Consider the following 27,624-nt stretch of genomic DNA (forward strand, 5'->3'; position numbering starts at 1 on the left):
CTTCCAGTAAACATGATATCCTTCAACTTTCCAGGATTGATATCCCCCAAAAGATGCAAGATTTTTATATTTTTATATTATTTTCTATATATATGTTTCAATTTAGCATAAACCTATAATTAAACAGAAAAAAAATTGGAGTTCAGAAAAAAAATCAGAAAAGAATGCACTATTTTGTTTCCCTCCATGTTTTGTCATGCACCGGAAACTGGAGTTGTAATACAAGACTGGTACCTATAATGTTTTCGTCTTGATATGCATGTACTACTTGCCACTGCACATTAAACACAAATTCATCCACCGTTCATCAAGTTGGACATTAAAGTGTCATGTTTAAACGGTAAATCTATATTATAGTGTCATATTCAAATGGTAAATCGACATCCCCATGAACCACAGGGCACCTGTTGCAAAGGATAGATAAAGTCATCCATAAAATTGTAAACATAAATCATAATCGATCCTATACGAACACGACAAACAATACCTGTACGAGTGATACGGGTTATTTCTGAATTGTTTGTTTTATGTCATTTTGATGTGTTTACTCTTGCAAACAGCTGTGACATTCTGACTCCTATTGACCTTTTAATTAAGTGCATATCATATTGTTGATATATATTTTTTATACAAAATCAATGTAAAAAAAAATAATATTTCATATGAATTATGGTTGACACGTTCAATGTCAGTGCAGATATTGAAATATATGTTTTGTCAATGATTTTAATATTTCTGTAAAAGATACATGTATATTTATAATACTGTAATTTACTGTCACGATGTTACATTGTGACTGGCATACTTTTAACGACTCGGAATGTTTGCATTAATCGGATTATCCTAAAGACAGTACATTGTCAACATTCGTTAGGTAGGATTTTATACTATTGACGGATCGCGGAAGAACGAGTACTTGTAAACGATCACGGCAATCCGATTATATAAGTTTAAGGACATTTAACACTAAAAAAGGTAATTCGTATTTGTTTCTTCTACTATAGTCTTATTGTTGTGCCATTGACTTATTCACACCAACTAATTATAAAGGAAGTTCAATGCCGCCCTTTGTTTCCGAAATGCAAATCCATTATTTTTATTTCTTCTCTTCCTTGTTGATAATTACTGGAATATTTAAACAAAAGATATAAAAAAACTATGCACGGCAAGTCCAGGTTGGCCCTACTGGACTCGAATGAGGGCCCTCCAACGATAGATGTTGCAAATACTAATGAAAGCACATACATGTAGTTAAAGCAGAACTATAACAATATTTGAAGACAAGCCAACTGTTTTACTTCATAATGGTTGATTCGCTTTCTCATATTTTTATCTACTACTCTGTATCACCTTGCAAATATATTAAAAACAGAAGCTGTCGTATGCTATTTTAGAGCATTTTTGGAAATATTGTAAGACAAATAACGTATCCATAAGCGATCCACGTCTACTATCCATGACATGTTTTTCGGAATTACATTAATTATAATACCGTTTAAACTACACATTGCCTTATCCATTTATCACATTGGAAATGAAAATATAGGTTCTAAAAAGCATGGTTAACCAGTTAATCTTTTGAAGTTTGTAACTGTATATTTATTGACAAAGAATTGTAAAGCAATGCTTTAGAAAGTTCAATCAGTTCAGTTGCAATTCATATATTAATCAGGCCAAACATAAAAGTATGTGTGTTTACTGTTACATGCTGAAAACTATGGTAGGTAGGGAGGGAGTTTGTAATTGTATATTTATTGACAAAGAATTGTAAAGTAATAAACAATTCTTTCGAAAGTTCAATCAGTTCACTTGCAATTCATAAATTGATAAGCAATTCAGATCTTCGATGTATATTTCGTGTTAATTAATTATTTTGTGTAAAAGGAGATATAGTCCGAGTAGTTATGTAGAAGATAAATTAAGTCCATGGATTAACACAGACAATTTTCAAGACTGAAGCTATTATAATAATTACAGTATTTTCGTCGTAGGAAAATCTGTAAACATTCTAACCTTTTGAAATACTATTAAATACATGAATGTGTCTGAAAAATTGAATGGGTGTAGTGTGTTGGAGATCCATTGGTGGCCTTTGCCTGTTTTCTGGCCTTTGTTCGGGTAGCTGTTACTTTTAAAAAACACATTCTACATTGCCATTCAATTTCATGTATATTAATAATTCCATGACCAAAAATAAAAATTGAGTATAGCCTTTCAATATATTACTTTTTATGAATTACCGTCTCAAAACGGTTTGAACTGTAACAATAAAGAATAATGCAGAAGATCTAAAGACAGTGCTCAGTAATAGTTAAAGGCAATGGTAACGCGACATCGCCGTTAAATTTGCTGTAGTGATTCCTTCAAACTCTTTGTATACAAACCTGTATTTTAAAAAATATCAAATATTTTAAATATAAAATAAATGAAAGTACGAAGCATTTTCTTATGGCATCAGTTGTAAATGAAGGACGGAGAAATTGTATTCGTCGTCTCATCACTATCGATACTACAAAATAGTGCTAATAAAAATTAGTGTTTCGGTGAGTAAACACAACAAACTCCAATATATTCGATTAGGCACAATGCAAATTAACTTGGTTGCTGTAGCTGATTTTGAACGAGGTTTTCAAACACATATGTAAATGAATGAAGAGCAAACAGATGTGTATGACGTCCTTCTTTTAAAACACCATGATAAGGCAGAACGCATATAATCTCCTGCGAGTTAAAATTTTCGAAATTAATAGTGTGAATTAGTGTCATTCTAAAGATTGACACTTGCTGATGTTCCATGCAAACGTCAAGCTATATTTGCGTCCATGCTAGTATATTTGTTACAATGAGACAAAGAAGGCAACTTTTACATGACTTTTTCGTGTATATTTCTCCGTGTGTTGACCTTTATGACCTAATGTTCCACGCTAACATCAACATAAATATGCGTCCATGCTATAATTGTCACACTGTGGTTATGTGTACATATTTTACATGTGTGTTTTACCCCATATGTCGTATGCTATTGGGTGGAACACATTCACTGTGATGCTGGCATCATGTTAAGCATACATATTTGACATTTCGTGTTAGGATGCATTATTTCGTAGATGTAGAATTCGGCCTTTTTAATCATCTTTGATATAACCATCATGACATTCAGTAGTGCCAAACCCAATAAATACATCGTCTATGACGTTTAATACTTGACTTCAATCACCTTCAATATTCATAATTATCTTGGTGTATTATGATTTGCACTGACATCCGCGTATTATGATTTGTAATGACATGCGCGTTATATGTTTTGTACTGACATGCGCATGACCTCAGTGAAGGCCAAATTTAATCAGACTTGTTTTGTTTAAAGTAAACTAGGTTGTAGCATTGTTTTTACATATCACGAACATGCATCCAATTGGGAATAATAAATTATTTACAGTATTATTGTGATTTGATCAGAAATTATGGGGATTATTGATGCAGCTCAGCTGTTTACTTTTTAAATTCAATAATTAAATGTATTCTCAAAATATTGACAGTTACAAAACAGTCCTGCAACTACAAAGAGGAAAATAATAGGATTATTGATGTAGTGTACGTAGCTGTTTATATATTTTTATAAAATTTGATGTACTCATAAATAAAATATACTATGAAATAATTGAAGCAAATATTTTATTTTTTGGTACATTTTATGTTACATATTTTTTTTCCTTCATTTTTTGTACATAAATTAGGCCGTTAGTTTTCTCGTTTGAACTGTATTCATTGTCATTTCGGGGCCTTTCATAGCTGACTATGCGGTAGATTTGCTCATTGTTGAAGGCCGTACGGTGACCTAGTTCTTAAAAAATAGTTCTTAATTTCTGCGTCTTTTTGGTCTCTTGTGGGGAGTTGTCTCATTAATCATACCACATCTTCTTTTTTATACTAATCAAAACTTTTGACAAGCCAATGTAGAAACAATCTTACAGAAACTGGTGTCACTTGTATGTAAATGAAAGTTGTGATTTAAGGTGGTACCTTACACTACAGGGAGATAACTCTTTAAAAATCATATAAACGTTTTAATCACGTTGTATTGATAAGGAAATATTAAGCTTCTCAATGATCAAAATTGTCAAACTGCTATATTTCTATGAGAATTTGTGGTTCAAAGTTTTTGAAATTTTAATGTTTTTGTCAAAGGGTCAAAGTAAATATTTTATCCAAATTTTAAATGAAAATTAAACGAGCCAAATTAATTTAAGTCGAGTTATTTAGTACGTCCACCTTAAATGAAAAAGCCAGAAGTCAATGACAACTTGTCTATTGCCACAAAAGAATTTAGGAAAGAACGACGACTCTTGCTAGGTCGTAATTTATCGTTTACTGTACTTGTATTGTTTTTGTAGAAAACAATGAATTAATCAAGTCCTGGGTGTAGAAAAATATACTTTGGCTTACATATAACAATTGATAGACTAGGTAATTTGCCTAAACAAACATACTATGCTTATATATGTTGTTTTTGCAATGTAAGTTATTTACACAACTCTCTTCAATATACATACTTATTCATATTCATTAACTTTGGTACATTTGCTGCGATTGTTTCTGTTTAATAGGTTACTATTATAACAGCTTTTCCTGACATATAGATAAATAGTATGATACTTTTTCTTTTACAAATTGTGACTTGGGTGGAGAGTTGTCTCATTGGCACTCATGCCACATCTTCTCATATTTATTCATTCTAATAAACTTTGGTACAGTTTCTGAATGTTTTTCTGTTTAAAAGGTACTGCAATAGCATGTCCTTCAGTATATTTACTTTTTCTTTTACAAATTGTGACTTGGATCGAGAGTTGTCTCATGGCACTCGTGCCACATCTTCTTATATTTATTCATTACAATAATAGCATGTCCTTCAGTATAAATACGTTTTCTTTTACAAATTGTGACTTGGATCGAGAGTTGTCTCATTGGCATTCATGCCACATCTTCTTATATTTATTCGTTGTCATTATCTTTGGTACATTTTTTGCAATTGTTTCTTATTACAATAGCAAATCCTGAAGTATGTATACTTATTCATTGTCATTAACATTGGTACATTTTCTGCAATTGTTTCTGTTTGATGGGTACTATACTAGCATTTCCTTCAGTATACATACTTATAAACTTATATTATTCATTTTCATTAACTTCGGTACATTTTCTGCGATAGTTTCTTCATAATAGGTATATTATAATAGCTTTCCTTCTGTATACATACTTATATTATTCGTTCTCATTAACTTCGGTACATTTTCTGCGATTGTTTCTGTTTGATAGGTACTATAATAGCATTTCCTTTCTCACTTTCCAGACACTCAGAATGCAACAATGTTTTGATGTGTTCTGGATAACGGTAATTGATGATTGTAAAGAGACACATGTTTGATATTAAACAATCTTCTATGCTATGATTAGTTAGTATTAACTGATTTAGATGAAAAGTAGTCAATTCTTGATGGATATATGCTTAGGTCTTTACGTAACTACAAGGATTTCGTAACTCGCAGTCTAACTTCAAAGAGAATTACATGCATGCCATAAATAATGATATCAAATTGAATGTACATTTTTTTTTTTTTTTTTTTTTTTTTTTCATTAAAACTAAGTTTTATTAACATATTTACATTTGTTAATAGATACATCAAATACCGGTACCCTTTCCCGGCCTCGTTAATATTAGTATAGAACATCTATTATGGTTAATTATGTTAGTACACAAATTTTCAAATAAACAAAGAAACTAGTATAGAAAATCAGTCAGGCGAAGACATGAATTATATCCGGATTATTGAATGTACATTTTGTACATTTCTCTATATGTACTTTTCATGAAAGAACTGTTAGTTATTGTATAAAATAACAGATGCATAAACTACTCCTCTTTCAGAAGCACATGATTTGAACGCCCTTGTTTGGAAGGTGTACATGTATGTATATTGATTGATTGTTGGTTGCTTTACGCCGCATTAGCACAAAAAGGCTATATCGCGGCGATCACACATGTATGTATAGATACACTCTCTCTTCTGTTCTGAATGAAGTCGTGAAAGCCAATGAAGGGAGAATTATCTGCTCTCTATTTGTAAAGGAATCAATCATTTCAACAACTCTGTTAAGGGTCAACAAGGGGATTATTGCAGGGTCAGACCTTGTCTCATTCCAACATACGGGTATCTTCATTTTGAGCACCAATCGAAGTCCTATATTGCAGTCTATATCCATTTCCCAATTTTCCTATTGAATAAAATTGAGAATGGAAATGGGGAATGTGTCAAAAAGACAACAACCCGACCAAATAAAAAACAACAGCAGAGGGTCACAAACAGGTCTTCAATGTAGCGAGAAATTCCCGCACCCAGAGGCTAGTTATCTGTTCTAGTCATGAATATGCATGAACGTATTACACTAGATTAAGTTTCCATTAATCTAAAGTAGCTGATGCATTATCATACATTTTTTTTTGTAAATTCAAAGAAAAGTTTTACCGTCCTAAAAATGAGTGACTGAAAACACATTAGTTGTTAAAGCACATTAAAATGACAAAAACTCATGTATGATGTAACGTTTTGAATGATGTTAACGTGTATGGTTGATGGTTGTCTCATTTGCAATACCACATCTCTTTATCTTGTATAAGGTGTAATGAAAATGCTGTAATGGCTTTATGGTGTAATTATGTACGGTTTTAAATTTCAGTTCGTTTTGTAAAATAAAAATGTTTTGAAATCTGAAATTTTCTCAAAAACGTTACGTTGTCGCTGATTTTGATTGGTGTAAATGCTCCACTAGTGTAGAGTCAAGTAGAAACGATAAATAGGTGGGGGATTTTTTTTTTGGGGGGGGGGTACAATTCAGGGACTATATTAATCAGCTTCTAGATAATTTCAATGTTATTTTTAGTCGCAGTGCTGCATAAAAGACTTCTGCCTCTAGCTTGTTTATACTGTGCCTATTAGCCCGGTTGGTAGTGATGAATTATAGGTAATTGCATTGTTTCCCGTGTACTGCAGAATGAAAACAACGTCCCGCCATTGGTTGAATTGTCTTACTTTATTAAGGATGTTGTTAACAAATAGCAGAATGTCGGTGTATATATATACGTATCTCAAAATATTATCTAAAAGATAATATATTAAGTTATCTCCCTCGTATTAACCAATCAACATCTGACATTTTAACATGAAGTATAATACTCTGGTATATCGAATATTTGTACAATTAACCATGAGTAACAGATCAAATTGGCATGTCTTCATGCTGAAACTTTTAGCAAGATTTTAGTTTAAAAAAAGGTTTATTAACATATCTAACTCATTTACAGTGAGAAACATGCAAATACTGATCGTTTGAGTAAATTCCCTCATCGACATTTGCATGTTTTTTTTATAATGACCCGTATGTGAAATGACCCGTATGTGAACATAAAATCAAGGTCACAAAGTCTTTCAAACTCTTGTAAGTGCTTGTAGAATTTGCAACTTTAGAGGATATTAAGTAAAATGTATAATATATCATCTAGTATATGTTTAATCATGCAGAGACTAATTCCAGTATATATGCATTTAAGCTCTTTGAAGTATTTGATCCGTAGAAATCAAATGAAATTAACGGACTATTAGGTACCAGCATTTCTTTTGTCGAACATGAAAGTTTAACCCGTAGATTGAAGCAGTTTATTGCGGGAATTTACATTTCGACAACATTAAGATAAGGTAACATCTTGGAAGTAATGTACCAAAAAAGTTCATGGAATTGAAAATTTATATCAGAAACATGTTGTATATAACGCGGAATAGTGGAACAAACAAGCACGGAAAACACCGTGCAAAGAAGGTGTATCAAACCTACAAAATACTGAAACCAGTTCAGATGCAACAAATAAACTCTCGCATATCATTACTGTAACAGCGTCGTGTGTTGTCTCACAATAAAAGGTATCATCATTTAGCCCATCGTATCTTTGAGCTATACTGTTAGCGTCAAGTCACGGAAAATGTGTAATGTAATTTGTCACGTGGGGTACCTCATTCCCAATCTCTTTCGTGACCGAGCCTTTCGTATCTTTGGGCTATACTGTTAGCGTCAAGTCAAGAAAATGTGCATCGTAAATCGTCACATGGTGTACCTCAGTCCCAATATCTTTCTTTACTAACTGCAATATTTTTTGTCAAACATGTGTATCGTAAATCGTCACGTAGAGTACCTCCTTCCCAATATCTTTCGATCGTAAATCGTCACGTGGGTTACAATCATGAACCTCATTCCCAATCTATTTCTTAATTGACTGCAATAGTCATTCCCAATCTATTTCTTAACTGACTGCAATAGTCATTTGTCAAAAATTAAATGTTGATTATCACATCAAAAGAGTTATGCCTTAACCTGCATCGTGACGTCATCATCATCTTACCAATTAACATGCCATATTGTTGAGTATATGAATGATAAGAACCGACGTTACAAATAGTGGCTATAGAGTATGTGCATCGACTATAATTAGATATGTAGGAATTATTTTGAGAAGTATGTTCTTAATGAATAAAACCTTTACGACTAATGTAGAAGGATTTCTGGTTCAGAACTATGATCATGCTGATGTTGCTTCACTGAAACCCTAAAATAGTCAATTTGACATTTAATCAGTCAAGTATACTACAGAAAGATTTCGGGTTGTGAATCATATAGCTGGTGTTGCTTCACTGAAGATCTACATTAATTAGTCAACTGACCATTTGAATCGGTAATTTTGACTGTCCTTTAGCTGACAATGCTCTAGAAAGGCCTTTCAAAATAGTGAGAACGAAGGGTTTTCATATCCTTGTAATACACCTGCTGTGTATTAAGATTAGATTCAGGCGTGGATCCAGAAACTTTTAAAAGAGTTGGGGGACTGACTGCCTAAGAGGTGGTACGCTCAAGTCATGCTTCAGTGATTCCCTACTTGATCAATCATAAAAGAAAACCCAGCAATGTGCAGGGGACGGGCCCTATCCCCTGATAAATCCGTCATTGAGAATGCGTACAGAAAGAGACATATATATACATGTGTACACGTGTGAATACATGTCTCTGGTATAGGTCTACACTTTCAACTAGACCTTCAAGTCTTTTTTATACGTATATATTTCATTTATGGTCAGAAGGAATCAGAGTTTTTAATTATTCATACATCCCAGATTTTCAAATATTTGTTGGGTTTTATTTATGCGCTTATAGATCTGTTGAATGTTATAACCACAGCAATGCAGGGGCACTAAATTCAAATAAAAGTTACTTTCATTTTTTTTACGATAAGGATAAAAAAACATTTCTGTTTAAATTAAACAAATCTTATCAGAGCAGGAATCTGACATTTTAATGAATACAATGTATAAAGATTGGAACAATACCAATAAAGTGAAACAAAGAATTCAAGCTCATAAAAAATAGAAATATTCAATTTACTTCCTGGTGGGGTTGATTTTGTGTATTAGTTTTCTTTGATTGACATTCAGGTGCAATGGGAATGAGTGTACTGCTTTTTGGATTTGTTTTTTTACATGAACTTTTCACTTTTTCAGGTGAAACATTATAATACTGACGAATTTGGCTTCCTAGTGAGGTTTCTTTTGTATATTAGTTTTCTCTGATTGACATTCAGGTGCAATGGAATGCATGCACTGCTTATTGGACTTTTTTTATATGAACTTTTCACTGTTTTGAGGTGAAACAATATAATACCGGTGAATTTGGCTTCCTGGTGGGGGTTGATTTTGTATATTAGTTTTCTCTGCTTGACATTCAGGTGCAATGTAAACGCAAGTACTGCTTTTTTGACCCTTTTGCATGTTGAACTTTTCACTTTTTACAAGACTTGGTGAAACACATTTAATACCGTTGAATTTGACAGCACATTGCAAGGTTACTCGTCCGTCATTACAATGTAATAGGTACTAAGGCAGCAACCATTTGATTTTCGGGGGGGGGGGGCTATGTTTTTTTTTTGGAAAAAAAAGTTTGTTTCCAGTTTTTGGAGAAAAAAATAATTTGTTTTTGATTCTGAGAAAAAAAAATTGTTGGTTTCACCCTCAGCTGCCACTATATGTAATGCTAAAATTGAAAGAAAAAAATTGTTTTCGACTTGTCGCGAAAAAAATAGATTGATTTTCAAAAAAAATTTGTCCAGAAAAAAAAACCAATAAATAAATAATAGAAATTTCTTTTCATTGCTTAATTAAATTAATATTGTAGAGAAAGCAGTAGTTATGTAAATTTTTTAAAAGCTCTGCATATTTATGTAATTCATACGTTACTTCAAGTATAGGGGCCTAGGTGGCAGAGTGGTCTTAATAAACTACTGTATACATTGTAACTAGGCGTAGCCAAGGCAACCAACACCGAAGTTGTAAGTTCGAAAACTGTGCATGACTGGTGCGTTCTGCTCTAATCTGATAGAGACACACATGTCGTCCCTTTTTTCGTTGTCGTCCCTTTTTATATTCCCTAGTGTTGACAGTGGGTTACTTGCCATTAATTTTTATACCCCTTCAAAATTTATTTCTCCATGTTTAATGCCTCAAATTGCAAGGAGGGGGTGAAATTGCACTTTAAAAAATTTTTGGGTCCAGAATTTTAAAGGAAAGTAGTGATTTGGTCCAGCTGAAAAAGGTTAAAAATTAGCACTTCGGAATCTGTCAAAAGATTTCAAGACGCCCTAAACATAAAATTGTCCATATTTTGAGTTAGAGCCGATGATGTTTTCTATAATTATGATATAATTTGTACCAAAAGAAGTACAACACACTGTAAAAATTTCATGGAGAAAGCCCAGGTGGCATATTTTTAATTACGAAACTACGAAATAATTGTGGTCCGAGTCGGACCATCTGTATTTGACGAGGATAGCCAGTCGAAGTTTGATGTTTCTCTCCGAGCACTCCAGCTTCCTTTGACCAATAAAAACTTAGCGCAATGAAATAGAGTAAAACAGAAATAAATTATTCATCTATAAAACTAATAATTAATTCAAAAGGTGATATTACTTGATATGTTTATGTACAACGAATCACTTTATACAAAGCATGAAAACTTAATATTCATGAATATTTTTTCTTTTCAATTAAACCGTAATATTGATCAGATGAAATACATTTGCAAGGCTGATATGCATAAATCTACTGAAGTTGAGATTCATTCCGAACGGACAGATTTTCCAACATGTCCTACGACAAATTAGTACTATACGAGTGGTTTTATGCATAATAGTAGCGATTTGTGTTCCTTGTTCAAGTTGTTGACATGCATTTGTTAAAGTCGGGTTTACGTTTTAACTAAGTGAAAATTAAGTATTGACTTAAATGTCCCGATAATTAAAATCAAAGTGTCGGGTCTATTGCATGCAGAACGTTGACATGCTTAAATTACAAATGAAATTCACGTTACAGAATAAAAATAGAGATGTCATCACATGACAACTTCGATGGAAGAACCTATAAAATGTATTAACAAATAATCTTCTATCGTATTGTAAAACGATCTTTTTGTACAAATTTTATGGCTGCTATGTTGTAGGAAATGTAATCAGCAAATGTGGGTACACAATAGTGACACGCTCAAAGAAATACGTTATAAAACAGAAATGTACTAGTAGATAGAAACGCCATTTACGCGAAGATATTGACAAAGATTCTTAGCTCGTACTGTATAGCCTTTTTTGTACAAAAATAATTTGACTGCTATGCTGTCAGAAATTCAATCAGCAAATGTGGGCGCATAATATTTACATGCTAAAATTAATTCTGAGGAAAAAAAACATTTTCGCTCGTGCATAATGTTCAAATATCTTTTTGAAACAAAATTCAAAAAAGTTGTTCTGCTGTAGGAAATAGCTAAAGGAAATATGTGAAGAAAAATTCTTATACCCGGGTTTAAACGTAAAAGACCAATTTTGTTGTGTTATTTTCATGAACAATCCGACATGTACTGTATTATAGCCATTATTTATCAAGATTTCCTCATACAACACATGCAAGACTAATTTCTACTTGTGATCTCATTTATTTCGTAATACCGCTTATTGTATCCTTCCCTTATTCAAGACATTTCGAATTAATTTCTATTTGTACATGTAATCCATCTATATTCCTGTCACATCTCTTATTTTTCATACCCTGCATGGCATTCTGGACAAACCCCCTCTTTACTCTACTGTGAAGCAGTCAGGCAGGTTCCATGGTATTATTTTTTCCTATCTACAGAATTTTTATCATAAGACTTTTAATCCCACCAATCTTGTTATCCGTCTCATCATCAGTGTTGATGTTTTTTATCATTTAAAACAATAAATAAGAAAGTTGTTAACTAATTTCAGTAATTACATTTTCCTGTAAGTGCTCCAATAAACTATCATGAAGATGGTTGCATAATATGGAGGTAATTTGTTTTAATGTGAAGTTTCTGTACAGTTTAATGTATTTCTTGAAATAATGCTATAACTTCTACGCAAAAGCTGATGAAACAACACTAGCATTGCTATAATTCTGTGTATTTATTGAGATAATGATACAATAATACAAAAAAGCTGGTGAAATGACACAAACATTGCTGCACAGTTTTAAAATATATTTATTTTCTTTCGGTTATACAGTTTAATGTATTTGTTTTCTTTCGGTTGTACAGTTTAATGTATTTCTTTTTCTTTCGGTTGTACAGTTTATTGTTTTTTTTTTTCTTTCGGTTGTACAGTTTAATGTATTTTTTCTTTCGGTTTTAAGGTTTTCCGTCATGTTTTGAAGATATTCTTTCGTGCACTAAATTTAAGGCTTGTGGCTGTTTTCTGCTCTTTAGTCCGGATGTTGTCTCTTTCCATTCTCAATTTTATAAACGTAGAAACACAATTGTTTCAATTTGGTTAATTTTAATAGTTCTATATATATACATGTATAGTGCATTTTTATTGAAATAATATTGGTGTTTACTGATATAACTTAAATCTCTAGATTTCAAGTTTTCTTTTATTTAAAATAACATATGGCGATAATTCGATCGAGTCTCGTTTTTCTTCCGCAGTTCATCAGGTGGTTACAGCTGTGATCTTTTATTCGATTTGCAAACATTGAATATTTTTCCTTAGAAGAGACTAACATTTGTAACCTAAAGGCATATAACTTATACAGAACAAAATTATTGTCATCTATCAAAGGAAACGAAATACAATACAGCTAGCTCTGAACAGTGATGAGGATCTAGATGTGTCAGACCGCGCACATTCACTTCTTTCAATTAAGTAGAGTAGTCCTACTCTGACAAAAAATAGTGTTTTTGATGTAAATGTTTACTTTATCTAACCTACAAATTTGCAGAAAAAATAATATCGAATAATAGGTTAAAAAATCATAAAGATAGAGAATAATCGTGTGCTATAATGTGAAGAAAAGAGAATAATCGTGTGCTATAAATATAAAGGAAAGAGAATAATCGTCTGCTATAATATAAAGAAAAGAGAATAATCGTCTGCTATAATGTAAAGAAAAGAGAATAAAGAGTAAAGAAATATAAGATGAGGCAAAAATCATGTGCTAAAATATAGAGAATATAAAGAATAATATAGTGCTTTATTATAAAGAATAGAAAATAATAGGTTTAATCTAGATCAGAGAGAATAAAAGAGAAAAAGATATAAGGAATAGAGAACAAAAGATAGGATGAAATATAAAGAATAGAGAATAAAAGATAGGATGAAATATAAAGAATAGAGAATAAAAGATAGGATGAAATATAAAGAATAGAGAATAAAAGATAGGATGAAATATAAAGAATAGAGAATAAAAGATAGGATGAAATATAAAGAATAGGGAATAATAGATAGGATGAAATATAAAGAATAGGGAATAAAAGATAGGATGAAATATAAAGAATAGGGAATAAAAGATAAGATGAAATATAAAGAATAGAGAATAAAAGATAGGATGAAATATAAAGAATAGAGAATAAAAGATAGGATGAAATATAAAGAATAGGGAATAATAGATAGGATGAAATATAAAGAATAGAGAATAAAAGATAGGATGAAATATAAAGAATAGAGAATAAAAGATAGGATGAAATATAAAGAATAGAGAATAAAAGATAGGATGAAATATAAAGAATAGGGAATAAAAGATAGATGAAATATAAAGAATAGGGAATAATAGATAGGATGAAATATAAAGAATAGGGAATAAAAGATAGATGAAATATAAAGAATAGAGAATAAAAGATAAGATGAAATATAAAGAATAGGGAATAAAAGATAGGATGAAATATAAAGAATAGGGAATAAAAGATAGGATGAAATATAAAGAATAGGGAATAATAGAAAGGATGAAATATAAAGAATAGGGAATAATAGATAGGATGAAATATAAAGAATAGGGAATAAAAGATAGGATGAAATATAAAGAAAAGAGAATAAAAGATAGGATGAAATATAAAGAATAGAGAATAAAAGATAGGATGAAATATAAAGAATAGGGAATAAAAGATAGGATGAAATATAAAGAATAGGGAATAAAAGATAGGATGAAATATAAAGAATAGAGAATAAAAGATAGGATGAAATATAAAGAATAGAGAATAAAAGATAGGATGAAATATAAAGAATAGAGAATAAAAGATAGATGAAATATAAAGAATAGGGAATAATAGATAGGATGAAATATAAAGAATAGGGAATAAAAGATAGGATGAAATATAAAGAATAGAGAATAAAAGATAGATGAAATATAAAGAATAGGGAATAATAGATAGGATGAAATATAAAGAATAGGGAATAATAGATAAAAATTATGAACATAATAAAATAATCGGGTGCTCAAATATAAAGAAAAGAGAATAAAAGATTAAAAAATACAAAGAATATTATAGAAACAGAAAAGAAAATTGACTTAAAAGAAATAAAGAATGGTTACTTATATATGAAGTATCCCCATCCAGGTCCTCAATTATGGCTTGAGGATTCTAACGCAAAGAATCACTAATAAATAATATTAAACAGGTTTCTTTTCCGAACGTCACTGTCCTTCGGAGATATCCAATAGTTCTGTCTTTTGTGTACATCATTATATTTTGACAACTGAGAAAATAATGTAATTTCGAGTTGTTGCTTTGGAAAATATACAATTTTCCCTGAAGATTTGTCGGAAAATTAGTTTTGTGTAAGGCAAATTGACTAGAATTTAGAGTAGTGGTTATATCAACAGGGTTATATACAACATAGGTCTGATTGTGTTAAGTCAACAAGTCAACACGTGGACAAAGGCGGAGGGTTCCCTTTTCAATCGAATGTTTTGTTTGTGCTGTCAGGGTTATACATGTACGTATGTTTAAAGAAAATAAAAAAGATAAAAAAGCCAAATTAAAATTGTACAAAAACATGTAAAATTTACATAATTGAATTGGATTCGTGTCAATAGCAATATATAGCTTAATAAAGTTGGATTTTATGAAAATACACATTTCTAAAATGATTGCAGTTGATCTTTATACAGTATGGTATTGAAGTTGCAACGCTCCACTCGTCAGTTGTAACTTTCACATGATAATAATTTTCTCAAAAGTTTATGCAAGATATTTCGGTTTACAATATTTTCTTTTGTATGGTGTACTTTATTATACGCGTCTTTTCTTCATGTTTTCTTTTTAGATATCTATTTCGTCGTGAACATGCATGAAATATTTGCCACTGGACTTTAAGCCACCAACAATAAATCATGTCAATCACATTTTTTGTAAAAGTGCATTACCACAGTAAATAAAGTGTAACAGTTTAAATGAACCAAGTACTCTTGATCCGAAGAGCCGAATACAAATTATTTCCTTAAAATGTATTATATAATATTGGAAATGTATTAAAACGTCTGAAAGTATTAGTTTGATTCAGTTCCGGTAAACTTTACACACTTCCGTTTTTAAAGTACAAACTCATCGTTAAAGTATAAATTATGACTCTTACACAAGGGCCAATAACATGTAACTTTGTTTATGATGATGGATACATCAGTGTTTTTTTTATTGATTTAAAATTTAGAATAAAACGTTTTACACATGCAATTTCCAGATAGATGTTTTAAGCGATTAATAAAAATGCACTGTTGGGTAACCGACTATCGACAATGAGATGTCAACCTTGGACTGTAGCCGGACATAATTTGTATTTAGTCTAGCTCTTTACTTTGCGTAAGTGAATAGACCATAGCACGGATATATATATGTGTGACTGAGGCATCGGTTTGGGTTCAAGAAAACCTAATCTATATTTATAATTGATATGGAAAATTTACCATATTGATTTTTTGTCAGCTTTTTTTGCATATTTTGACCAAGGTGATGTGTTCCAGCTACATGTGCTTAAATTGTGATATTTTTAACATTTTTGATGGATTAAAATCATATAGCACAAATTTTACTATCTCGAAAAATAAATTATTATCTGTGTCATTTGGTCACTTGTGGAGAGTTGTCTCATTGGCAATCATACCACGTCTTCTTTTTTATACATCTTCACCGACATTTACTTAATATGATAAAATATACACTTTAATGACAGCCATCTAATATCGCAATCCTCAAAAACTGAGTCTTTTTAATTAACATTTAAAAGAAATTGATTTGTTTTTACTGCAAAGAAAGTAATGGAGTTGGTGCGTTTCTTTTATTGTTGAGTATTTTTACTCTTATAGTTTCAGCTTATATTAAATACTATTGGAATTATTTTGACAGCATGACAAACTAAGTATCTACATTAGTCAATTATATAATACAATAAACTAATTAACATCTGGAATTCTCTATTTAAATTGTTTATCTTCTTATACTCAAATGGAGGTTATCCAATATACAGGAGGAGATATAATTTAAAAGTACATTGAATGACGTCATATCAACTTAAGTTTCTGACAGGTTAATTTTCTTCTGGTGGTTGTAGCGCCATTCTATTAAACAAATAAGCTGTCAAAACAAATAAAATAAATGAACTGTTCTTCACCCTCTTAGCTGATTTGTTTTCTAAAAGAAACTCTGAGTTATTATATATACTGAGTTCATGTAAAAGAAAGTACTTTTCACTTTTTTCGAGTTCATGTAAAACAAAGTACTTTTCACTTTGTACTTTTTCCAGTTTTCAATATGATTGTAGTCAAGAAAATTTATTGGATTTTCTGATTTGAGTCACGCTTATTTAATTCATATCCAGTAAGTTTGTGTAAAGGTCACGTCTACTTAAAGGTCATATGACATTGTTCTTCGTGACTTATGCATTTAAACCTCAACTTAAAGGTCTCTTCCCTAACAAGGTCAGCTTCCATTATGTTTCACTGTTCTCATCTTTTTAGAAAATTTCATATCACGAAGAAGTGACGTGCAAATGTTGGTAATGGACGATTCAATAACAGCTTGTATGGCCTATTGTTTTTATCATTAAATATCCACAATTACAATACGATGAAACTATACATGCTTTTTTAGTATAAGCATATTAGATATTCTCCATATTGAATACCACATCTTCCTATATCTAACTTATGTCTTCTGAGACTCGTTGCTGATATTTTACAGTATACTTTCAGATACTCAAATGATCAGAAATTAACGCCCCCCTTTTATTGCAACTTCCATGTTCCATAGTTATTTGCAAAGTGCTGCAAATGTAACATATGTTTCATTGGCACTCGCACCACGTCCTCTTATCTACAAATACTAACCATCGTTCCAATTATGTAAGTGTGTGATCCTAAAATAAAATACAAAACAAATTAAATGTATAAATTGATGTGATTCTATTTAAAAGCATTTTTGTCTTGTTTTTAACAAGCTATTATATGTTTTACATGCTTTGTCATATCAGCTATTATCATCAATATTTTTTTTGTATATTCATTTGTTTTCAAAAAGAAACCCTTGTATGCCAGCACGTGTTTGGTTCGTTTTGTCCAGTACACAAATCTCGTTCTTATGTACCAAGCCTAGTTTCACCTTTCACACCTGGTCACGTTTCACACCTATTATCAAAAGAAATATTTTAAAGTTTGAGATAAAAATATCTGCTTCGAATACTGAAACTAAACTATCCATTATTGGAGGTTACCAATGGCGGATCCAGAAATTTTCATAAGTGGGGGCCCACTGACTGACCTAAAAGGGGGCCCGCTCCAGTCACGCTTCAATGATTCCCTATATAAGCAACCAATTTTTTTCCAAAAAAAGGGGGGCCGGGGCCCCTGCCCCCCCCTAAATCCGCCTCTGGTTACATGTCAATTTGAAGTACACTCAGACTATCAGAACATTGTTAATAATTGATCAGTATTTAGCTTTTACAAATCTTGGTTATCAATGTTTTTCAACAGTTTTTTTTTTTCTCATTTCAGATTTTACATTTGAACACTGTGATCTTGTAGCATGATACTGCCATACTGATGACAAGATCAACGGTTGTTTATTTGCATTTAAAACTCATGGTGTGTGGATTATAATTGATTTTTATCAGAAATATGGTATTGACAGTTGTTTCCAAACTCATTATACACCGGAGATCAAACAAAATAAATCATTATTCGAGAAACACGAATAAATTCCCAATCAAACTGATTTAATTTTCAAATTAGCGTTTCTCGGAAACAATGGAAATGAGATTTTGATGTATAACTAAGGAAACATATGGAAGTATAATGCAATTGATATTCTACGTCACAGGAGTGATTTAATCAATGTCTTTAAAGCGTTTACATCATCTTAAATAGGACGTCACATTGGTTCTTAAATGAATCAAACGAACAATCAATCAATAGTTTAATTTACTGGTGCTCTATTTAGACCGGAAGTCACATTGCAGTAAGGATTTTATCAGAAATGTCAGATATTTTACGATCGGATTAAAACTATATCATGTATGATAGAATAAATGCAATATGCATTTAATTATGCAGTAATCAGTTTCGATTACAAACAAGAAACTAGTTTTTGCTCATAGGAATATCAGGTATTGCATATCTTCTTCATATGGAATCAGATGGAATTAAGTGACAAGAGTTCAGACAGCCCGGAATAGTATAGTTGTAGAACTGGTTCCGGCGATGGATACGGATTTCAGGATATGAAGAAGCAGAACGTTCGAACTTTATCCCTAATTGTGTGCACTTTTACCTACTTACTCATTGGAGCAGCTGTGTTTGATGCGCTGGAATCAGAATACGAAAGCGAATACACAAGAATATACGAAGAAGAAGAGAATTTTTTCAAGGATCATTATAATATAAGTACAAAAGAATATGAAGAATTGCGGATAATTTTATGGAAAGCAATGCCGTACACTAATAATTCTAGACAGTGGAAATTTCCTGGTGCTTTCTATTTTTCTTTGACTGTAGTTACAACGATAGGTGAGTATCAGGTTAACATTTTTTTGAGTATAAAAATATGTGCTGCTTGGCAGTCACTGATTTTTTTTTTCAGCATGTTCAGAAAGACTCCATATGTTATTTTTAAGCAACTTCAAATAATTGTATCCGTTCACATGCGGTAAATGTTGATGCATATAAGACAGGCCCGCCCGGTCCATCTATTTTTGAAATGAGATTACCAATTAAACCAATCACATGATAAGGGATTTGAGAAGAGGGGTCATCCATATTTCCCAATCAATGTGCAATGGTCGACAAAAAGGGGGTTAATACCCTTGGACAACCCTTTCCCCCCTGAATCCGCAACTGTACGAGATACTAGTATCCTTGACCATAAAGTAAGGTGTATTTAAAAGACAATTAAGCATTGACAGTAGAAGCTTTAATGGCACTATAAAACAAATACATTTTTTGTACTTTGAAATGTGTTTTACAAATAATCTCGACTTTAAATTGCTTACCCGATATTGTCATCATATATGTTTGCCTTGCTCTTCTCAGAGATGGATGTCACGCTTTTGTGATAAACGATACATGTTTGATTGTTTTATTTTTTTAAAATCTAATGGGGGTATATTGGAGATTAGCCCACACGTGTTAGTCCACTCTATTTATATTGTTCTTTAAAGTTCATTTGATTGTTATGATTGTGTTGTCGTTGAAAGTTATAAAGTTGAATTTAACTTTTATTGTTCTACTTTTTATCCAATTAAGCTCCCAATTGTATTCCAATTCAGTATGATTGTGACAACATACTCTTTGTAACTATAATTACATGAATGAGACAGGACTTTTATGTCAAATCGAAGAAGATTTAATCTAGGGCATTGACCTAAAAACATTGTCAAACACAATAAATTCGAGTACAATTTTCTAATTAAGATTGTTATGATTATTATTGGGTTATCTTAATTTGTTCAGCACTTTCAAACGTTTGTATTTATCCATCGCATCGATTACGTATAAATAGGGTATCAAATTCCTACAGCATGGCTCTAATGAAAACAGCATGGTGTTATAGATGCTTTATTTCTTGTTATCTTAGAGATGCAAATTGATGCTTCTATCAGGTCAATGGTTTAATCTTTTTATTTTGTTGTCGTCAGACAGCATCCAGCTTTGGCGACACATAGGATCCAATTCAGTGCTGTCTGAGATTGATATACAGACTTGTGCACTTTCTGTACTCATTTTTATTGGTGTGAATTTTGGAGTTCATCACATCAAAACATGGATTAAGGGAGCTATCATTTGATGTTTAATTGGCTAGGATGAAATTTGATAAAAGGCAGGCCAGGAGTTTTGAGTAAAATTGCAGGATGAGCAACTTGCCAAAAAAAGTCAGGAGGACAATCTGTGTAATATAATGTCAGGATAAACATGATAAACAAATACATAAAGACAGCACAGGAATAGAGGGGGAAATAAAAAGGGAGGAAACAGATAACTAAAAACAATGCAGGACAAAATTGTTCATCTTAGCCCCCTTAAAATCAAATGGTACATCCCTAAGCTATTTAAGCATTTATCAGTTTTAAAACGGCTGTACCGATTTCAGTAATACTTATCTACAGGAAATGCCGTTGTGTACATGTACATGCTTTCTTATTTCTTATTTTTGAGGTTCACAATTTGTCCCAATATTGACTCTTCTGTTCCTGCTTACACTATTTGCACATGGCAGACGACAGACTTTTTTCTTGGAAGACTCGTCCGTTTTATTATCGTTAATAATTTAATGATGAAAGTTCATTTTCAAGATATTATTAATAAAAATGATAATGAATTCATTTAAAGAGGGTAACTCAATTGGCATTTACTAAATTGCTTTCTCTCAGTTTGAGGCCCTCACTAAAAAAACATACAGAAAAAGTAATTAAAATATTATGCGGTTCTGGAAGGAGTCCTTAAATTCTATATTCTTAATTTTTAGTCTACGTTTCTCTCTTTTTTTTTTACCATTGACACATGAACAATCAAATTGTCTCAAAGACTCCAATTGCATTGGCTAAATGTCTTCGCTAGCCAAGGGTTATGCTCGAGTCCCCTCCTCTCCACTAGATCGTAACCCTTGGGTTGTGAAAATGTGGGCTATTCATTATTGTACATTCTTTTAAGCATTAGGCAGCAACCATTTGATTTTCTGGGGGGGGGGGGGGGGGGGCTATGTTTTTTTTTTGGAAAAAAAAGTTTGTTTCCAGTTTTTGGAGAAAAACATAATTTGTTTTGAATTCTGAAAAAAAAAAATTGTTTGTTACACCCTCAGCTGCCACTATATGTAATGCTAAAATTGAAAGAAAAAAGTTGTTTCCGACTTGTCGCGAAAAACATAGCCCCCCCCCCCCCCTAGAAAATCAAATGGTTGCTACATTACAACAAGAGAACAAATTGATCATGCACTGTATTGTGAACTAGTATCAGCCCAAATCTAATTAAGTTTTATGTATCTAGTATTCTACATGACAATTGTCTTAAAACGAGTGTTAACCTAGTTGTTTCAGAGAGACAGACAAATCAATGAAACTCAATATCTATAAAGTATATAGTATTATCGTACATGTACATCTAACAATACACGACTTACTACTCGGAATTCAGTTAATTCTTTTCCCAAATTGAACCGATGATTGTACATGTTGTAAGCTTGTTGTTACTGTAAACATATTTTATTAAAGAAATCATTATATATATAGCTACAAGGGTAAAGCCATAAATACGAAATGTATAAAAGATTCAATATCTGGGATTAGGAAACAAGAGCAGTGCTCTTATATAAATCCGTCTCCCTAAATTCGAAAATAAAATTACAAGCTATGAACATATGCTGAATAGCAAACGAATAAATATGTAACAAAATACAGTCAATGATTACAATAACAAAAAGAATATTCATAAGAAATAATTCCTTTGCTATATATTTTTTTCTTAAGCTTGTTGTGTTGCTGATGCTTGACCGCGTACCAGATGGTGCACGTGATGATTATTTCAAAACAAAATAATTTTGTAAAAATAATTGCATTTTGGTAAGAGTCAAACTCATAACTCGAAAATAAACGGACAACGCCATGGCTAAAAATGAAAAAGACAAACAGACAAACAATAGTACAAATGACCACGATGACACAACATAGAAAACTAAAGAATAAGCAACACAAACCCCACCAAAAAATTAGGGGTGATCTCAGGTGCTCCGGTAGGGTAAGCAGATCCTGCTCCATGTCTCATGATTTAAAGTCTAGATTGAGGGTTTAAAGTCTAACTTGAGATTATAAAAGAAAACTGTCATCGAAATAAGTTTTTCTTAAGAAGTAATGTATAATATAATAATTATATATGATATGAAACCATATTTTAAATTGTTACACATGTTCCAAATGTACTGCAAATGGGTCAATGTCACGTTTATGTCTTTTACACTTGTAAATCAAGACCATGGCACACATATATATTTATATATGGCTACACTATATATAAGCACAGTTATCATGTTATGGTCGATCCGAACTGTAACCAAAATATGCGATTTCCTCGGGGTTTATATTTAAAAGTAACATAATACAAATAATAACAGGTACAACAATTAAATATGATCGATTGTAATAACACCACCAGATGTCGTATTGATCGTACAGACACCATCTGTCTGTGTCAGTTAGATGTTTGATTAAAAGAATTATATGCTGATTCATTTAAACGCTTAATTGAAGTTTCAGTGCATATGTGTAATCAATTCTGTGTTATTTTCCGTTCTGCTTTACTGTTTTTGTTCCTTTTCTGGTTTTTATTCTTTTGAAGAAAATTAAAACAGTCTGTATTCGCAGCTGGTGGTCTAGTAATGGGTCGATGGCTGAAAAGTTGTCTACTGCTGAGAAAATTGGACATTGATTACCGGATAATTGATCATTATAGTAAAGATGTATACATTTATATCTTCGTCACATTATTCGTTTGTCTAACATATCCGATGGAAATCTATCAAATTAATAGTCTGTCTATATATAAGAATATTGGAGACTATTTTATTGAATCCAATTAAATAGCCCATTTCCAAGAATATATAAATATATATAAAAGTAAATTATTAATTATTCAGTAAATTTTTAAAATATATTACACTGCATATAAATGAATAAATAACTTTACTCTATTCCATGTGATATTTGAAAATAAACTAAATAGAATATTTATTTTCTCTTATACATTAACAATAAACTAGATCACTACTACATGTACATGCATATTTAGTTTCTGGAATGTCCCATTCTCAATATTATTTTCTCTTATTTCAAAACAAGTACTAATAAATTTTGACACACTGAAATATACTTTATAATATGTTACAGGAATATTGAAACATACGCTTAATCATGTCATGAATAATTTTGATATAATAATGAAAATTGTGGTTTTGTTAAGTGGTGCATAAAATAAACTTCCCCCATAAACAAATCAAAATGAGTTACGTAGTATCTTAAGGGAGCAATGCAGTTCCAACTTTAAAATTTTGGTTCAAGCTTTCCGTTTGAATCGCCTTGTTTACATATATATTGAGTTTTAAAAAAATGACCTAAATATAATACTTGACTTTCTCATTTTACAAATGTAAACACTTCTTGTAATTGGTTAGGTGTCTAAAAATTAACATGATAAAAGCAAGGCGATTCAAACAGCAAATACTCTTTTGTCTGATTTTGTGTGAACAACCTTTCTGTTCATTAAAAAATAGAAGTTGCTGAAAACCATTTTATAAAACTATCCAAAATATATTCATTTTACATGTATGTATCTCAGATAGTTGGTAATCTTTTCTGTTCACACTAAATCAGACATTTCGACAATCGTCGGTACTTTTATTACACATTCATCAATTGAGTACTCCAAAAATATTTGACAGAAAAGTCAATCGCAACATTACTGTCAAACTTCTGACGTCATTCGTCGCATTTAGAAATAATGGTAGATATTATTTGTGATTTTTTTTTACTATTGTCATAATCTTGCCAAAAACGGAATAAAAATAATAAAATCACATACCACAATCAGCGATGCAAGCAAATTATGACAGCGTATTTCTTCTGGTTACAATAACGCTGACATGACGATTTGTCTAAAACCGTCTAACGCGGATTAATTGCAGTAACTCGGTGTTATGATGGAATGACTGAATACTAATCAATACGAGCACGGTCGTCAACGTCGGCTTTAAGGACATTATTTCACAGCATTATCCACTAAATCTATTACAGCTATCAGATTGAGTTAGATATATCCGTTTACCGTTACTGTCAGGCGTGTAAAATCTTTCCTTTCTCGTTTGTGTTAGAGTATCCGGCGTGAAAAACCTTGCTTTTATCAAATTTATCACGTAAGGAAGAAAATAGATCGATATATGTTATTGCTTTCAACATTATGAAAAGCGTAGATTTTGTAATCCTGATAATTAACTATTTTTACAGATTAACTGTTTGTACAATACAGTGACTGCTTTGTATTTCAATAATTTCAATTTAAGGCGTTGAAGTATTTACAAGTAGTTGAAAAATAGCATTAAAATTAATTATCTTATACAAAACGAACTAGAGTAAATCGAAGAACTCGTGGTAATTTCATATCAGCGTGTGCCCTCTTGTTTCATAAAGCGGGAGGTTGGCACTTTCTAGCATAAATCCTAGTTTCTTTTATTTGTGTTCGATCGCATATCTTGGGTCTAAAACTGTACTCCTTCACGGGGTCCCATGTGATATGTCTTACTTCTTATATCAATCATATTTGTCTATTTTTAGACACATATCTTGTTGTCACCGGTTTATTTGTACTTTAGGGTGCATTTGGTTTTTCTTTTTTTCGTATCATCGTCTTGGTGTTGAATGTTGACTTGTTTGTTTGTTTGTTTGTTTGTTTGTTTTAACTTTAAAAAATGATTTTTTTCTTTGAGATATGATGTCTTTACTTTGATTTCTCTTAATCAAATACAGAAGATTGTCAAATAAGTGAAACATTCCGCGTGGAGGTATAATTCCTTGTTGCATGCAGGAGGCAAATAAGTAAGAAAATCGTAATTTCAATATTGAGGTTTTATTCGACTTAAATCAATTACAATAATGTGTCAGGTTTTCTTCATACAACATACTAAAACGTTTGATTGACAACAAAAATAAAACTAATACCACAATCTACATATTACTATATAGACATGCACTTCAATCATCATGCAGACAATTGACACTTGACATTTCAAACGTGACATATTTTATTTCCCTGAAAGTGCAAACTATGCTTATTTTGTAATATCTCCAATATTAGTTCAATAAAGTTAACATGGTTGACAAATGTGCTGTATCTTCATATATACATAGGAGATCACGTATTCTGTTACGAGGTCACGTCTGGTGTTTCGGGATGTGACTTTTCTTACAATACACTATAACTCACATGTATTTTGCCTTTCCTGTAGTCTATGGTAGGATAAGTAAAAAAAGGTTATGATTTTTCCTGATCTCTTAGCCTTAGAACATAAAATGATTAAACAGTATTTTTTTTTTTTGGAAAAAGGGGGGGGGGGGTTAGACATTGTATTCAAAGTGTTCACGAAACTAGCGATACGTTATATTTAAGCGAACGGTCAACCATGAGCTGGTGCAAAAATCAAAATTCTCCTGAGGTGTTGTGTAACTTTGAGTCACATTTGTTCTCTATTATATGCACATTCATTTGTATAAAAAAACATGTCCTCGCCCTCTTTAAGGTCTTTATGTCAGACTTCAACGAAAGCTTCTCTTTGCTTCTTAACTGGTGATTTTTCAGGTCAACAAAATTGCATTCAATGTATGTGATGTGCAACGTACTAGAAATCTTGACATTCAATATTATTTTAATTAATGGAAGAATAAAATCTTCAGTAATATGAAATATAAGTAGCTTATGTCGATTAAACATAAGGTTATTATTTCATATTTCAGATATTTGAGTCACGTTTTTGTCGAGCCTGCGACTTTTGTATACAGTATTGCTGTTACGTGTGAGCCAACTTGAAAGTTCCGTGTTGAAGACCGTACTATTACCTATAATCATGATAATGGTTTACTTTCACAAATTGTGCCTTGCATGCACTCGTCCGCATCTTCTTGTATTTAATAGCTATAATAATATTGTTATGAATTTTTGTAACAAAAAAACATATTTTATACTTTACCGATAGAACATCTTCCATTGTCCATAACACATTTGGATATTAGAGAATTATTATAAGGTTCAAGGTCATTGGTGATTTGTGACCTTCACATTTTACAGTATCGGTACTCTTTATTTCATTTTCATTATCTTGTATAATTTGTAATTCAACCGAGGAGACTAGTTGTGAACATTATCACACATTCCGTAAATAATATATTTGCTCAAATACTTGAATCTTTAATTTTTTAATTTTATGCTGCAATTATTTAGCGAGTAAAAAACTGTTTTACTACAGGACAACAGAACAATTTGATTAAATTCGATGGGTTTTATATATCTATAATTGATAGAAATACAATTTAATTTAATTTACATTAAACAACATTATTGAAATTGACAAAAATTCATTTAGAATTGTTGATTTTCTGTACAAATCGACAACAAACTCAACTGTATAACAATAAAAGAGGGACGAAAGATACCAGAGGGACGAAAGATATCAGAGTGACAGTCAAACTCATAAATCGAATCGCCATGGCGTTGTTATGTCATCAACTTGCTTTGAAACTGTCTTAATTTGAAATTTGTAATATTTGATTTAATAGTAAAAAAATCAGATATTGGGCGAGAGTCTTAGGTAGCAAATGATGACTTCTAAAATTTTGTTGCTAAGATTTTGATGAAGTCTTGTATTAAGCAGCTTAAAGAAAAATGTTGCATACAAAAGAGGTGGACGATACCATGGATATCGAATCTCATTGGTCGAAATAAACTGACCACGCCATGGTCTGTTAGATGTGTATTCAAACTCAAAGTTGAACAATCATGGAGGAGAATGACTAACAAACGTTATGTAACCATTTTAAATACTCGAGGGCAAGTCAGACCACTTGACATTTCCTTCCGCTTTCACAAACTCTTTTTTTCTATTTTTGGTTTGTTTTGTTTTGATTTTGATTTAGTTGTGTTCGGAAAAGTGGGTTTTGTTCATGTCGCATTG

General features: G+C 31.5%; 1 protein-coding gene across 1 annotated transcript in view; it reads left to right on the forward strand.

Annotated features, from left to right (window-relative positions):
* Positions 1-27,624, forward strand: part of LOC143054619 (two pore potassium channel protein sup-9-like) — a 74,254-nt gene that overhangs the window by 19,280 nt on the left and 27,350 nt on the right. The window contains exon 2 of the mRNA XM_076227632.1: positions 18,420-19,430. Coding sequence (XP_076083747.1) covers positions 19,145-19,430 — 286 coding nt within the window. The 5' untranslated portion in view covers positions 18,420-19,144. The remainder of the gene's footprint in view (positions 1-18,419; positions 19,431-27,624) is intronic.

This window comes from Mytilus galloprovincialis, chromosome 12, assembly GCF_965363235.1.
Source record: "Mytilus galloprovincialis chromosome 12, xbMytGall1.hap1.1, whole genome shotgun sequence".
Taxonomy (NCBI): domain Eukaryota; kingdom Metazoa; phylum Mollusca; class Bivalvia; order Mytilida; family Mytilidae; genus Mytilus; species Mytilus galloprovincialis.